At 41.9% G+C, this 16995-nt stretch overlaps 1 protein-coding gene across 1 annotated transcript; it reads right to left on the bottom strand.

Moving 5' to 3' along the window:
• Positions 1-3440: 3440 nt before the first annotated feature.
• Positions 3441-14549, bottom strand: LOC306710279 (long-chain fatty acid transport protein 2; the record flags this gene model as incomplete). Its single annotated transcript, XM_079178713.1, has 10 exons — positions 14053-14549; positions 11570-11773; positions 10016-10174; positions 9582-9706; positions 8460-8654; positions 7325-7415; positions 7044-7242; positions 6182-6279; positions 3704-3834; positions 3441-3617 (listed from the first exon to the last, which is right to left on the bottom strand). Exons 1-10 carry the CDS (start codon positions 14528-14530, stop codon positions 3441-3443), a joined length of 1857 nt encoding a protein of 618 aa, XP_079034839.1. The 5' UTR covers positions 14531-14549.
• Positions 14550-16995: the final 2446 nt, after the last annotated feature.

The following is a 16995-nucleotide window of genomic DNA, read 5'->3' as shown; positions in this document are numbered from 1 at the left end:
CAATATTACATTTTTTTAAATATCACAGTTATCACGAGAACCGTCAACACCCCCTCTCTTCTTGTCCTCTCAGACAGATTGTTAACCACTCCATAATTTGTGGCAGGCAGGCAATTCCAAACTTGGAATCTTTGATCGTGTGTGTGTGTGTGTATTTGTGTATTTGTGCAAATGTATATATGACAACTGCAAACGGAGTGTCACCGGTCAGGGAAACCCACTCCCATATGGGACATCATCTGACACAATGTGAAAAAAATATGTATTTTCTTCTCCATAATGCATACATTTGATCTGAATTCCTGCCCTGATGGCTTGTGAAAAATACCTTACAAAATCATAACTTAACTTGTCAAATCATTATATCCAGACAACGTTAGGGATAAATTCAGTAAGAATTTCAACATGCACATTGTTCTTTAATGTGAAACGTACAGGTAGGTCTATTGACAGTAACAAACCAGTGATCATAAAAACAGTTAAGGTGGAAATAAGTATTAAAAACAACATTTCTGTTAAAAAGAGAAAGTGAGCACACCAGAGTGGTGAAATGTCATGACTGATGGACCTATGGTGTGAAAATGTACATATGATAAATAGTACTGAACTTAACAAAATGTAAACACGTAAGAGTTGAGTTTGCATCAACAGTTAATTCAAACTTTAGTAGACCAGAACACAGAGAAGCTTCTTATAAAACAGAAAAGTAGAAATAAAGAGCTGTTTGTAATAAAACCTGCTTCTCTCTGGAGTTGAGGTCAATAAAGGCTCTGGCCACTATTTGAAAAAGGCACACTGACCAAGTACCTAAGTAAGAATCTACTTTTGCAAGTTTGGTCCAAAAACATTTAAATCCTCATTCCTTATTTATAAAACAATAAACTAAATATAGTCACTTGTTATCTACATTTGTAAAGAGCTGATGCTTAAAGCTGTTATCTGTCATGGTTAAATCATTGAAAAACAAAAAACAGCTCCTTGACCAATGCAAACTGTGAGGAGAGGGTAGATACAGCTGTATTTTTAAGGTTGCAGCATAAAACAGTTGGAGACTTCTCACTGTGGCACTGATCTCAAACAGGATTGTGTTTATTTGAGGTGTCACGATTTGGATTGTTAATCGAAAATCAATCAAAACGAGATTTCAAATTCGACCTTCAAACCAAAAGCAGGATCGCAGATTCTCCGAGTGGATCTTTTTCTGCTCCATCCTCGCATCCAAGCAAATATACAGAGTGTAGCTTGCGGTAGCCTGCAGGTGCAGTGGAAAACCCTCCGGCTTCCCTAAAGTCATAGCTGTGGTGACTTTTTGCCTTCCCTGCGAGTTATGCAAAAATGAAATACATTGTTGGCAAAAAAAAGAGTTTGTAGGCTTTGCTACACGTGGGTACTATACACCACCTCAGGCAACACAACAAATACCCATAGTACAACAACGGCAAACAAATTAAATTAATTAAATCGAATCATGGATTTTTGAAAATGATGATTGACGACGGGGGACATCGGGGGACATCGTCGGGCGGTGGAAAGAACACTTTGAGGAACTCCTAAGGCCTGAAGACCTGGGGGGCTCACCCATATCCCTGGCAGAGGTCGCTAAGGTAGTCAAAAAGCTCCTTGGTGGCAAGGCGCCGGGGGTGGATGAGATCCGCCCTGAGATGCTGAAGGCGCTGGACACTGTTGGGCTGTCTTGGCTGACACGCCTCTTCAGTGTCGCATGGGGGTCGGGATCAGTGCCCATGGACTGGCAGACCGGGGTGGTGGTTCCCATTTTCAAAAAGGGGGACCGGAGAGTGTGCTCGAATTATCGGGGTATCACACTACTCAGCCTCCCGGGGAAAGCTTATGCCAGGGTGCTGGAAAGGAGGCTCCGACCTTTTGTCGAACCTCGGATTCAAGAGGAGCAGTGCGGATTCCGTCCCGGCCGTGGAACAGTGGACCAGCTCTTTACCCTCGCAAGACTACTGGAGGGATTCTGGGAGTTTGCCCAACCAGTCTACATGTGTTTTGTGGACTTGGAAAAGGCTTTCGACCGGGTCCCTCGGGGGTTCTTGTGGGGGGTGCTGCGGGAGTATGGGGTGCCGGACCCGTTACAACGGGCGATCCGGTCTCTGTACGACTGCAGTAGGAGCTGTGTCCGCATTCTCGGCAATAAGTCAGACACGTTCCCGGTGGGTGTTGGCCTCCGCCAGGGCTGCCCTTTGTCACCGGTCCTGTTCGTGACTTTCATGGACAGGATTTCTAGGCGCAGCCGGGCGGTGGAGAACGTCAGGTTCGGGGGTCTCGGGATCACCTCTCTGCTATTTGCAGACGATGTGGTCCTGTTGGCCTCCTCGGATCGTGACCTCCAGCATTCATTGGGGCGGTTTGCAGCCGAGTGTGAAGCGGCGGGGATGAGAGTTAGCACCTCCAAATCCGAGGCCATGGTGCTCTGCCGGAAACCAGTGGATTGCTCCCTCCAGGTGGGGACGGAGTGCCTACCTCAAGTGAAGGAGTTTAAGTTTCTCGGGGTCTTGTTCACGAGTGAGGGTAAGATGGAGCGGGAGATCGACAGGCGGATCGGTGCGGCTGCAGCAGTAAAGCAGGTGCTGCACCGGACCGTCTTGGTGAAGAGAGAGCTGAGCCGGAAGGCAAAGCTCTCAATTTACTGGTCGGTCTACGTTCCTACCCTCACCTATGGTCACGAACTCTGGGTCGTGACCGAAAGGACAAGGTCGCGGGTACAAGCGGCCGAAATGAGTTTCCTCCGTAGGGTGGCCGGGCTCAGCCTTAGAGATAGGGTAAGGAGCTCGGACATCAGGAGGGAACTTGGAGTCGAGCCGCTACTCCTTCGCATCGAAAGGAGTCAGCTGAGGTGGTTCGGGCATCTGATTAGGATGCCTCCTGGACGCCTCCCACTGGAGGTTTTCCGGGCACGTCCAACTGGGAGGAGACCCCGGGGAAGACCCAGAACACGCTGGAGGGATTATATCTCCCAGCTGGCCTGGGAACGCCTCGGGATCCCCCAGTATGAGCTGGAAAATGTTGCGGGCGAGAGGGAAGTCTGGGTCAGCCTGCTTGGCCTGCTGCCACCGCGACCCGACCCCGGATAAGCGGAGGAAAATGGATGGATGGATGGATGATTGACGACTGCGGTTCAGTGGAGAGCAGGGTCGTCCTTCGATCACAGGATCAGAGGATCGGTTGTAGCATGTGTCCTTGGGCAAGACACTTAACACCAAATTGTTCCTGTAGCTGTGCCTATGGTGTGTGAATGTTGTATGAATGTTAGTTAGTCCTGATGGGCAGGTGGCACCTTGCATGGTAGCTCCTGTCATCAGTGTATGAATGGGTGTGAATGGGTGAATGATGACATGTAGTGTTAAAGCGCTTTGTGTGGTGGGAAGACTAGAAAAGTGCTCTACAAGTACAGTCCATTTACCATGAATGGTGAGTGTTTATAAATTGATCTTTCCAGTCACAATGTTGTGATACAGACATGCAGTCAGAGGAATATAGTCCTTCTGAGAGACATCTAAGAAATACAGAAGATCCTTGGCGACATCCGGATTAAAACCCTCCTGGACCAGCTTCACCTTCTGCTGCTTGAAGGTCTCCGTCACATCCAGAGAGGTCTAAAAACACAGGGCAGGGATACAAATGAGCAACACTTTACACTTCAAAATACAAACGGCAGGTAATGAATAGCTGCATGACCTACCTGTACTCTGAGAAACCATGGCCAGGCGTATGCAGGAAGTGTTTTCACTAAATGGTTGTAAAGTTTTGTTCCATTTAATTTGTGATCCTGTTTTAAGACGATTGCAGCCATACCTGCCCGACCTTCATATCCTGCACACACACACATTGGAAAAGAGTCACACACTGATTTGGGAAAAGTCATACTTTACAAACGTTACATTTGCAAAGTAGAAGGCTATGAAGGCAAATCACTGTCAAAATCCGAGAGCGCAAATGAGATCCATGCGCGTGCGGAAATCAAACAGCCGCACGCGTACTTTACTTTGACGAGCGCTTTTACATCACTCCGCGAGCCAAAGTCTGTCTCGCGTGAGCAAAATTCACTCTTGTGCGAGCGAAAGTCGCTCGCGAAGGTTAAACCTGCTCGCTCGAGAGTAGTTTTTCTTTTTGACAGTAAGTGGGCGGACCCAGTCTACCTTGTATCTCTACATCTAATTGGTCACAATGCTCGTCTTTGGATAAACCGGATATTACTCTGACGCAGACGTCAGGGGGAGATTTTCAGATTGCACTACAGGTCAGGGGCAAATAATGTACATTTTACTGCACGGGTACTTTTACTTTCTGCACTTAAAGTACATTTTGCTGATAATAGCATACTTGACTAAGGTTTTGAATGCAGGTATTTTACTCGTAGTGGATTATTGTTTCATCAGTATGGTATTATGTTTACTGCAGTGAGGATCTGAATACTTTTTCATCCACTAACTACTTGTCAGTGATTTAACAGTTAATATACAAACAGTGGTCCCTAATCTTGGCTCCAGATCTTTGAGCAGGTCCAAATTGTTGCTCATATTATATACAACTACATTATATCTCTTCTGTAAACACAACAGTATGATTAAATATGATCGCATCATGTTTTAATTAAAGATCAAAGAGTGTCTTTGAGCTTTTTATCACAAGAGGTTTGACTATCAAACACACATTGTAATAGAATGATGGAGTGAATTTAAACCAATCTGAGCAACTTGACTTTAACACAGCAGGTTCAAGTTTCGCGAGAGTGAATTTTGCTCGCGGAGTGATGTAAAAGTGCTCGTCAAAGTAAAATACGCGCACGGCTGTTTGATTTTCGCGCACGCATGGATCTCATTTGCGCTTTTGACAGTGATTTGCCTTCATAGAAGGCAGTGTTGGTGTTTCCCCCCCATTTGATATCTTCAATGTTTCTCAACATAACAACAGTGGTCTCCTGAATAATGTACCCTGCTATATAAAGGCTTATGTTAAAAGGGTAGTTTGGGTGTTTTGAAGTGGGGTACTCATCCATAGTCAGTGTAATATTACCTACAGTAGATGTAGTTTAGAGAAGCAAAAACAAGTACGAGCACTGGAGCAAAGCAATGTACTGCTGTGGACGGAAGTAAAACGTATTTTAGACACCTAAAAAAAGAAAATCTAAATCAGTTTAAGTCGCCGGTTTACGTTGCCGTGAGACAGCTATACTGTCTGGGTTTCCGACAGGGAACGGAGGCCGTTATGTACAGTATGCTCTCGCCAAAGACACCAGACTCCATAGATAGAAACAGTCATTTACATCACAGGGCACGGGAGTGGCTGGTCTACCGCTGCTTCGATTGCTTAGTTTATTCGTCTTATTGTGTGAATTTGGTTGGTTGGGATCCACCAAAGTCACACAATAAGACTAACTAACTGACTGATCGAGGCAGTGGTAGTCCAGCAACCCCTGTGTTTTGCGAGGTTACATTTTTTTCCAATGGAGTCCGGTGGCTTCTGACATCGGCTTCAGCACCCCGTCAGAAACATAGACAGGATAGCAAAGTAAAGCGGTGAAAATATCCTAAATATAGCGTGCACTTGAAGTGATATTGATTTGAGGCGTCTAAATACGTTTTGCAACCTCACTTCAAAACACCCAAAACTATCCCTTTAATGACATCACTTTTAATCATTTCACCTTTGTTTCTGAGAAACCTTTTTGTTTTGTTTACATCAGCTTGGTGGATAGCTCTGCATACTACAATACTCATGAGCTTCATGTGGCGCTGCTATGGAGAAGAAGTCCGTCAGAGGAGCGAATCGGAGAGCTGCATCAAAATGCGTCGTTGTTTTAAGCACATCACCACTGTTCCTCCAAACTGACCCAGGTTGTGAGGGTGAAGTGCTGAATGTGAGCTTTACAGCCTGAAACTTTGCTTCTCAGACCTTCTGGTCAGAAATGATAGCTGAACAAAACTAAAGGCCAGAAATGGCTTTAAAAAAAGGGTCAACCGAGGTTACATTGTGAACCGAGCAACAAGTATGTTGTCTATTTAATTTGTCAAAGTCTTATGGTATCTAGTCTGGAAATTTGGTCTTGGGACCTTGCAGCCAGAAATGTGGCTCAACTTGGTCACTGTCTCACTGGTAGCTGAAACCACAGAAACAGGGAGTTGGTGTGCGAAGACCTGAACACACAGATTCCACAGACCTGGGATGGTGACTCCGTAGATGTTGGCCTCCTGGATAAAATCAAGAAGACCTAAAACCTCTGACACCTCTGTGGTGGATACGTTCTCTCCTTTCCACCTGCAGGACAAGAGGTTACATGCAGTTAATCCTGCAATAACTCATTTTGGTGGGGCATAGGAAACAATTATGATCATTAATATAATATGTCAATAATAATAATAAGTGAAGAGTGAACCAAATGAGTAAAGTTGCAGCCTGACAGCTAAACAACGAGCTGAACTAACTATAAAGCTCTGTAAATCTGTGGGGAACTGCTGACTCAGGTGACAATTCTCTGTAGGTTCATCACTATGAGCGACACTTTTACATTGTGCTCACATCACATTTTATATACTGTTGGGCTATTTTCAGATTATTTTTTAACTTGCAGAGCACGGGAGATGCTGGTTTACTCAACACTCAATATCATTTGTATGCACTAAATATTGAATTTAGCCAATAGATTCCATTGACACATTTCTTTTTTTTTTACCTTAAAAGGTGATTCAGAACTAACCCTTTGAAACACTGAAGTTACACAATAACACAAACAAACTAACCAATTGAGGCAGCTTTTAACCAGCAACCTCCTGTTCCGCATGCTAAAATCCCTGATTCTTTTCAATGGCTTTGGCGAGATCATAGGTAACAGCTGAAGCATGTTTGGTGTTGACAGTGTGTTGGATGTTTTACTACACTGGTAAAAGGTTTCTATTGAATAAGATACCAACTAAACATTTAAATTGTGTATCCTCGTTCTCAACAAGCTTTCTAAATGAAATACAACTTCCCTTGCGAGGTTGCATTAGCACAGTCTTACATGCTACAGACAGTAACGGCACCTGAAGGTGTCTCCGATGCGGTCACGGAAGTAAAGAAAGCCCCTGTCATCGTGGAGCAGGAGGTCCCCGGTGTTGAAATAGACATCCCCAGCTTTAAACACGCCCCTGAGCAGCTTCTTCTCAGACTGGACCTGGTTCCCAGCATAACCCAAGAACTGGTTCATAGCAGTCAGAGGAGCTACCAGGATCCCTGCCTCTCCTGTGCATGGAAACAGGAAGTGCATTCAGGTATGAGCTACAGCCTTTCATATCATAAAGGACTTGTCATGTTATTCACTTACCTATTGGTGCTCGTATGCATCTTCCAGAGTCGGTGCGGACTGGCTCGTATGTTTGTGGATCATATCTCAGGAGCTCAAAGGGCATAGCAAGCTGCAAAGGAGGAAACAACAACAGTTGTGACTTGATGAGCCACTGATTTAGCAGTGACCGGCTGACTAATAGGCTTCACTAAATCATTGTTATACGCCATACAGTCAGCAACGTCTTTATATTCATTTCATCTTACTTCATCCATATTCAGTGATCTGTACAATGCATTTCATATTTCAGATATTTATGGGGTGGGACCAGAGGAGGACTCTGTGTCTACATCTTGATGCTCAAACAGTTGATGGAAAATGTTTTCCACATGTAGAGTTTTTATTGTGAAGATGTCGGCCATGTTGTCTGACCAGAGGATTGTTTCTGTTGATGCTGTTTACATTCCTTATGATGAAAAAAAAAAAATGCACAACAGGAATGTACTACTGGTTTTGTTTTGTTTGTCATGTGTTTGTTGTGTTATAAATGGGCCACAGCTGAATTTCATTGTGCATCCTTGTGTTGCATAATGACAATAAATGATCCTTGAATCCTTGTCACTTCTCAATTTTGAAATACTAGTACTTACGTTTTGTAACATTTTCTATAATGTTATATATGTTGACCTTACTTATTGTTAGTCATTGTCAATTGTATACTTATTAGTGTATGTTTCATATTTGTTTGGGTCTTATGGCTCACAGATCTACGGTTTGGGTCCATTCTCTGTGCTCTAATCAACTGCGTTCATAAAGCATCCTTTTTAAATCATCAGGGCTGTGTAGGAGCCAAAGTAGAAAAGAAGTCTATCGATGCCCAAATAACATCTGGATGGGACTGCAATATTTTTTTAGCAAAGCATGTAGGTTATGGACTTTTTCTAATCACAACAAGACAAAATATCAAGTGGCTTTATTATCGTCAACTGGGGTTCTCCAACTGTTAGTCCCTAGTACGAGTAAAACACTGAACAACTACCTTTATAAATGGGGATGAAATATTGCCAATATGACAACGCATCTAAATTCTGTTGCATCTCCAAAATCACAAGATCTAATGGAATACAGTGTGGCAAGATCCAGAGAAAACGTCCCTAACTGTGTGATGCCTGACCTTGTTGAAATAGCTTGCTCTCCCGATTGGTCCGACCTCATCGGTGTAGTTGAGGAAGCCAATGCTGGCCTCAGTCAAGCCGTAACCCTCTCTGATCTTGATCCTACCGAAGCGTTGGACAAACTCCCTCCAAACATCTGACCTGAGACCACTTCCTGCCGCCAGCCGAACACGGTGAGTCCTCTCCTCTGGAACCTGGAGGAAGGATGAGACGTGGATTAAGAAACAGCGTTTCACGTTTTTAAAGGAACAGTCCTACCTCTTGGAAAATATGCTTATGTACGGGCTCTTCCAGAGTAACATGCAAAGATTTATATCACATGAATATGTGTGTGTCCTGTACAGACATGGACAGACTGGAAGCAATGGGGAAACTGTGCGGCGATTGTAAAAGTAAAAAAAATACTTTTAACAAGTCCAAAGCTATCTACTAATAGAAAGCTTTAGATTCCTTGGTGATGGACACACAATACCAAGGCACCAACACTCTTTTCACCCCATGAAGCACAACATTTTCAATTGTTGTGCCAATGTATCAATAGATTGAAAGTTTTTATTTTTAACACATGTTGGGATAAGAAGAGGGAAAATAAATAGTCAAATATGGTGAGTAAGACTAGAAAGAATTGGATGGGTGCATAGACCCCATATGCAGCAGTGTAGGCTGTATGGGAGGCATTTCCAATACTGGTATTGGTATCGGAACAGCATTTCTTTAACTGAACAAGAACATTACTACATACAAATTTCACCTTCTTGGACTTTTATTGCGCACATATGAGATTGAAACTATAAAATCAGCAAGGTGTTGTAGTGGGGGGGGGGGCAATGAACATGTTATTATTTTTGTGTGTGGCACAAATAGGAAGTAAGCCCCAAAGCTTCATGAGGTTACATCCACCCACCACTAGTGGTCATGGTCCTCTGAAGTTGAATCATTTCAATGACTCCCAGACCTTACCTTTAGCTGCCACCCCACCCAGCCCCTCTAATGATAGAAAAACATTTGTACCACCCAATGTGATCACAATATTATTATCATTAGTTGCAATGAACACGGCAGCTGCTGTGTCTTTAAACGTCTAGTAGTTAAATCTTTGTTTCGAATGTTGGCAGTCTTACCGCGGGATGGTTGAACAGGTATCGACAGAGCTCTCCTATGTACTGCACCACCGTCACATTGTGTTTCACACAGTCCTTCCAAAACTGACTGGCAGAAAACTTCCTTTTCAACACACACGTTGCACCTGTGATCCAAAGGAGGAGGTAGAGAGAAAATGGCAGGGCAAACAGTGCAAGACAATATAGTGCCAAAAACATACTACATGACTAACAATGTCAATACAAAGTATTTATAGCTGGAGCTAGAGTGACACATTTCCTCTGCTTTGTTTCAGCCTTTTCTCCCGGTATGTGAGGAAGTGACAATTCCTTATAGGCCAATCAAAAGGATGTTGGTTTCCTCCAGCGCTTGCTCCAAAAACTTACAATGTACTGAATATAAACAACAAATCTTCCAGGAATTGTGTACATTTGTCACAAAGTACTGTTCTCACCGAGGTGTATGCAACCTCCGATCCCCAACAGGGACGCGGACATGTGGTAAAGAGGGAGGGTGATGTAGATGACGTCATCGGATGTGGCTCCACACATATGAAGGAAGGCCATGCTCCCAATGGCTTTCATATGACCTACACGGGCTGCCTTAGAGAGACCTGGAGAAGAACGGCAGCAGTCACTGAAGAGTTATCACAAACATATTTAAAGCACTAACTGCATTTTATACCATTTTTTTTTTTTAATCAGTGTATGGCCAAACTGCCATAAACAGTAAACTAATTCAAAGAGGATGATTGCCCAGAATCAAACACCAGAGGATCAGCAAAGTTATTACATTTTATCCTGAGGGGAACATGAATGTTTGTCTGCACCAAATTTAAATGGAAATCCATCCAATTTTCGTTTAGATATTTCAGTTTGGACCAACGTGGCAGAACAACTGACCAATGTTCTACATGGCTAAAATATGTTGTTGCACAAGGCCAAGTGACTTAAGTTGAGCTAAAAATGCATAGATCTCACTTTTACTGATAAGTCAGCCACTACAATCAAGTCAATTTACAGTTTTTCATTGTATTTGTTAATATTTAGTAATTATTTCAGTAATTGATTCAAGACTGTGGCCTTTAAGATCTGTAGAATATATTGATCCCACAGGTTGTAGAGATGCCGCAATTTGAATGAAATATATATATTTACAGTATATATGCACATTTTGATAGTATAAAAAGTTTAAAATATATTGTGTTTGTATATATATATATATATATATAGATATATATAGATACATATACTATGCATATTACACAATCTTTCTCATCTGCTGCTTCATCTTACAGGTTATTTGAACAAGAATAATGTTAATATAATATAATATCATGAATACTCCACCTGATGAAAAAGATCGTGTGATGCTATTGAAAGCTCCAGAACAGCTACTAAATGGACCTTGTGATGAGATTGTTTTGTCAACTTCTGTCAGGTCCAAGCAGCACTTCCTCCATTGTTTTTTAATAATTAGAATGTTTCTACGAGTGTAGTTAGTTTTGTGTAGTTAAAGCTGTGATTTTGGTGCATTAAGGTCTGTCACGATATTTCTTTATCTTATGGCGATTTATTGACATGACATCAAATATTTTTTACATTGTCGACTTAATGATCACGTTATATGTACATGACCATGATCATTTTTACGTTATCGACTTATTGCACGATATATGGACATGACCTTGAACATTTATACAATATCGGCAGGGGATATATGGGACGGAGACCAAGACTGTATTTTAATATTTTCTTTTGCTGTGTGGTTATTTTCATATTTTTCACATTCAAATTCCAATGTCTTATATATTAATAGTTTTATAAGTAATAGATAAGTTATATTATCAATATCAGTGGTTTTAAATGGTCTTAAAATGACAATATTATTAATGGGAATGAATTCTGGGACAACATATCGCCCAAAAAGAGTTGTTATTGTGACAGGCCTATGTGCAGTGTAGTAAATGAATATGTAATAACTGAAGAAAACAACACTCATGCAGTACCTGTGGTGCCTGAAGTAAAAATGAACAGGAAGTTTGACATGATGTCAACTTTGGGAAGATCACTTAAGTTTTCTCCAGATATATGTTCCACCTTATCTAGTAAAGTGCTAAATTCCTCAGAAGGTGACGCGTGATCCACCACCCACAGGGCCATTTGGTCCTTCTTCAGATCAGGCAACACCTCCTCCACCAAACGCACCAAATCTGGAGAAAACAGACACAACGGGATGTCTCACTGTTATATATCACAACCAAAGCCAGTAAACAAACGAGCACATGCAGAGCGGTTTATTCCACTCTGCTCATTTTAGAGCTAGTTTGTGGTGTTGTATTGGACTGAATTATACTCTAAGCTGTTAGTTTGTCCTCCCCTACACACAGATGTGATAATGTGTGTGAGGTTGGGGTCAACAGAACACCTTCCACGATCATTTACAGACCACGACACAGAAAGAAGTGAGGTAAATAGTGAAAATAATCAGAATCGTCGTATTCAGGGCTTCAAGCCATTCAAACGCATTGGGCGTGTTTATTGACGGAGAAGTCCCGGCATGGTACTTCGCTCTCTCCCTGTCAACTATCAGCACGACTGATAGCATTTCTCATGTGGGGAAACTTCCATAGGGAGGCCTAACATGAAATATGTCAACCTTTACTGTACAATAAAGGTCAGATAGCAATGTTACGACAGCGGCTTTCTCCAGATAACCTACTGATCCTGCTGGCATCATCCCATTCATTCAAGTTTCAATTAGAGTGGTGAACTTCTGTTAAACCGGAGAATATGAGAGCTACAAGCTCATGCAAGGTTAATGGTCATTGTAATTTACATAAAACAACTTTAGTCTAATTATTACATTACGGCAAAATGGGTTTGATCCAATTAGTTTGCTGTTGACGGACTAATCAAGTTATCTAATTGTTTCACCACTACATACAAAAAAAACGCTCATGCTATCCATTGAAAAAAGCTATACACTGCTTGTTTGTACCTGGTTTTAAAAATATTACAAGGTATCTCAGCACACAATATCAGGGCTCGGCAGTAAGGCCATTGGCAACCATTTTGAGATGCAAAAAAATATACAAAAAGGACAGCAAAATAAAAAGATGTAATATTTGTTGCATTAGTGATATTTAAATATTGCTGTTACAGTCAGAACCTGAACCAAACACCAGCACCACGCCAACCCCGTTAAACAAATAGTCAATTTCATATTTTTCCTTTAAAGTATCCAAAAGATACAATTTGCTCCGCCTCAATCTGCCATATTGACACAATGCTAACACATTAAAGCATCAATAACAGTAACCAGATAATATATACAACATCATAACAGCGTGGAAGGGGGCCTCCTGCATAGCAAGTCTTTTCTACTTCAGATACACTGAGTGCATTTGGCTGATAATAGTTTTGTGCTTCCACTCATGTAAAATATTAAATGTAGGACTTTTTACAGTGTGGTATTTTTGAGGTATTTCTTAGTACTTCTTACTCCCCTGTCTTATTCACATTTCATCTTATATATTGTTCCACATTCACTTTCTGATTATTTACCTACATTCTACTTCTTACTGCAGTGAACATGACCTAATTCAGACTTGGAGGAATGCTTCCCCCCAAAATGATCATTTGTGGATCAACTACTGTAAACCTTTTCCTCTCTCTCTTTGCCGAACATAAACTTTCATGCGACTCTTGCAGTATAATCAGAGTCTCATTGATCCAGTCGTATGCTCACTATTTAAAAGGAGTGGTGTGATTATACTGCACGAGTTTGTAAACAATGCTTTCATATAGTTTTGCTGCTGTGGCCACTATTTACTTCATTCAACAAGACATTTCTCTTTCATTTGATTCTTCGTTCACTGTGGAGGTATGAGAGAAAAACTACGCTTTCTTCAAGAATACAAGGTGACACAGGGGGATTGATAAACAAATGATCTTTTGGGGGTATTTCTTTTAATTGCAATTTATCTGATGGAAGGAGTCACAATAATGGGGAGTGTTCCCTTTACTCCTCCCGTTCTACTGACATGCTGTGAATGCAACAAAAGGGCCAATGGTAAATACTTGTTATAAATTAAAGTTCAACTATGGAAGGTATATGGAAGTAATATTTGTTATGTATTTGTATCGCACACATTTACTTGAATAAGAAGAAAACCACCCAGAACACTGTGCTGCTCAAACTCTGGGAACCTTAACTGGACCCCAAGTCTTTGTCCGGTCCTGCTAGAGCCATACGTGGGTTTAACGTCCTGTGTGTATCATAATGACAACAGATTTCTGACGTGTGTGTGTGTGTGTGTGTGTGTGAGAGCAAACTACTTCCATTTCTGTGGGGAGTGGCTATAGAAAACTGTGCCCGTGATTTTTTTAACCCCCCCATAATGAGACATGATGTAGTCGGACTCGAGCTTCATAATCACAGCCCAGTGAGCAGGGTTGATAGTTTACGTGAGGGGGAAACGTACAATACCTGCGCCGACAACAAGCGTCCTGGCCCCGCAACTGTGGAAGCAGTGAAGCAGAGACTTGGCTTTAATGTTGACGTTGAGAAAGGCCACTTCGCAGCCCAGTTTGCACAGCCCCAACCACGCGCAAATAAAGTCCGGCTCGTTGAACATCAGCAGAGCAACAATGTCCCCTTGCTTCAGAGAGCCCTCCGTCCTGAACGCGTTCGCGAACTGGTTACTTCTCCTGTCCACATCCCGGTACGTCAGGGTCTGGTTTTCGAAGACGATGAAGGGTTTGTTCGGGCTCTTCTTCACCTGGTGGAGGAAACAGTCGAGGTACGTGACGATCCCTTGCTGCATACGAGCCCGCAGCGTCTTGCCGTAGCTCCGAAGTTTCAAGTAATATATCAAATCCACCCAGAAGAAGGGATAAGTCCTCCTCTGGTAGAGAACGAGAGCTAGCAGTCCTGCGAGGACGCTGCTCAACACCACCGTGATCATCGTAACGGGAAAACACCACAGCCCGCGTCCACAAACACCGCTCCGACACTTTAGAGAAACCTGCGTTCAAGCTGGTGGCCCACTCATTATGCAATTCCACAGTAGCGCGGTGACAGCCAATGAGCACTACTGTGTGCAGCCTCGAGCTCCCACTCCGACAGAAAACGCTCAGAGTGGCCCCGCCCCCGCGCTGTTTGGAGTTACTGTGAGAGCGTGAGAGAAAAACCCTGCTTGATTATAAAGCTCTTTATTCATAGACTGACATTGAAACATAGGGTATACATAATGCAAAAAGTATCAAAGCCATAACTGTGTAAACTGTCCAGATCATGTGATCCATCAGTAAAGGGTTTCTTGTAGACTCAAGTTGTGTCAGATGCTGATGGAGCCCTCAGGTCAGTGGTCATCCTGGTCTTCTCCTCTGATGGGTTCTCTTACTGTGAGGAGAGTCTGCTGGGTTCAGGAACACCTCATCAACTCAGTCAAGTGATCAGGACTATGGATTTGAGTAATTGCATTTGCTATCATCTCTGCCTTCTCTTTGTTAGACACTGCTGCTTCCTCCCCAATCATCAGAGCTGGATACTGCCATTCCCCTCTGATTCCTCTAATGCTCTTAATCATGTTCCAAGCATCTCCCACAGGTGTTGATCCACCAATTTAACCACAAAAGGTCTGCTAGCTTTGCTGTTTTCAATTTTGGATGATTTTCCTATCCTTAGCTTGTGTTTGATTATATTTAATTGAATTGCGGAATGTAGGACTTCTTCATAATATCCTGAGAGCTTTATTCCTTTCTTTCACTACTTTACCACACTCACCTGACCGCTGTTCGCTTTCATTCTTCCTTTGGAAATGGACATAGCCGCTTCAAGTAATGTGGTATTCATTTTTAAATGTTGTATCAATCTCCTCAATATCTTCATTTAGGTGTATTTGATATATTCCTGTTGCACATGTTTATGTAAAAAATATTGTTTTTGCACCGCTAAATAGCCACCGCCCCTTGTTTCTTATTTCTTTGTAGTAATAGGCCACATGACACTGGAAAATGTTCACTAATGATCTGATCTCTGACACATACTGCTCACATCTCACTGCTAAATTCTTTGAAACTACAATTAAATCTAATACTGAAGTGTACTGAAGCATTCCCTGCACATCTAATTTAGTCCCTCTCCTTTTAAAAGTGATTTGACAGATGAGACAGAGTTTGAAGCCCTGATCTCCTCGGGTACATCATTCCAGTGGAGCCCTGACTGCAAAGGCTCTTTCGCCACCCAGGGAAGGGGCAGAAGAGATCTGATAGATAACTTGGGGGGAGGCCTCTCAGGGCTTTGTACGTTATTAATAACAGTATCAAAACTCCAAATGTCAAAATAAAGTGCTCACAAATTCCACAAGATGCCAAATAATTTCATCATATTATGTCAATTTATTCTAAAGCATTTCCACAAATAGCATGATAATGAAAAATAAAAATCCCCCAAAACATAACAAACAGTGCATTGGCAGCTTGTGTGTAAATGATTCTTCTTCTAGAGCTTGACGATTAAAGAGTAAAGAAACAAATCAATTTGATGTATTTGTTAATCTTGGGTAAATCTCAAGCATTCCTTTCAGAGCAATCACTTTAGTGGTCATGTTAATATGCAGTATCTGTAGAGGATAAGAGTCAGTGCTAAACCAAAAGCCACATTTGTTCCAGTTTTTATTTCGGACATCGCTGGGTGATGTGAATATTTTTACAGAACTGATCAAACTATGTACAATATATTACAAACATTCCAAATCAACTCAGAACAGCTTAAGACTGTTTGCTATTTAGGCAATTCAAAATACAGGAAACACAGAGAAAGAAACAATCATTCAAAAGAAACCATTTCCTGCAATATATGTCAATGCTCATTATAGATTAATAATGTGAACTGGTCCTGTTGCTATTATCCTTTCAAAAAGCCAAAGTCCAGCTTAAGCTTGCATTTCATAAGCCCTTTAAATTGCACAGTAATTGAGATCAGCAACTGTCTTTAGTCTTATTCTAAAGTTGACTGGGTTCATTTGGTGGTATGAAGATGTTTACTGAAGTGGTATATGAGACAAGATGAAGATGGAATGATTTGGGTACTAGTCCTTGGAAGTAAATTTGGGCTCTGCTCAGGTGGTGATACAAAGTATTACTTTCAGTCAATGATGTAAGGTAGTTAACATGTTTTTAACACAAAAAACATAAAGTAACCCTATTGTAAGTGTAGCCACTGTCAAAAGGTTTTGTTCGTTGGTTGTAGAACTAAATGTAGGCATTGCTCAGGAGAGGACACTAAATGCAAGGTTCAGGAACCTCCAGGTGTTATCAAGCCCATGTGTCATAATGGTTTTACTGTATGGAGTTGGACAACCAAAAAAAGTACCAAACCAACAGGCCCAGGCCCTCAAAAGTATTTGGCAAAAGGGGGGAATTAAGA

The sequence above is a fragment of the Pholis gunnellus genome (genome assembly GCF_910591455.1).
Source record: "Pholis gunnellus genome assembly, chromosome: 18".
Taxonomy (NCBI): Eukaryota; Metazoa; Chordata; class Actinopteri; order Perciformes; family Pholidae; genus Pholis; species Pholis gunnellus.
This window is presented reverse-complemented; position numbering and strand designations above follow the sequence as displayed.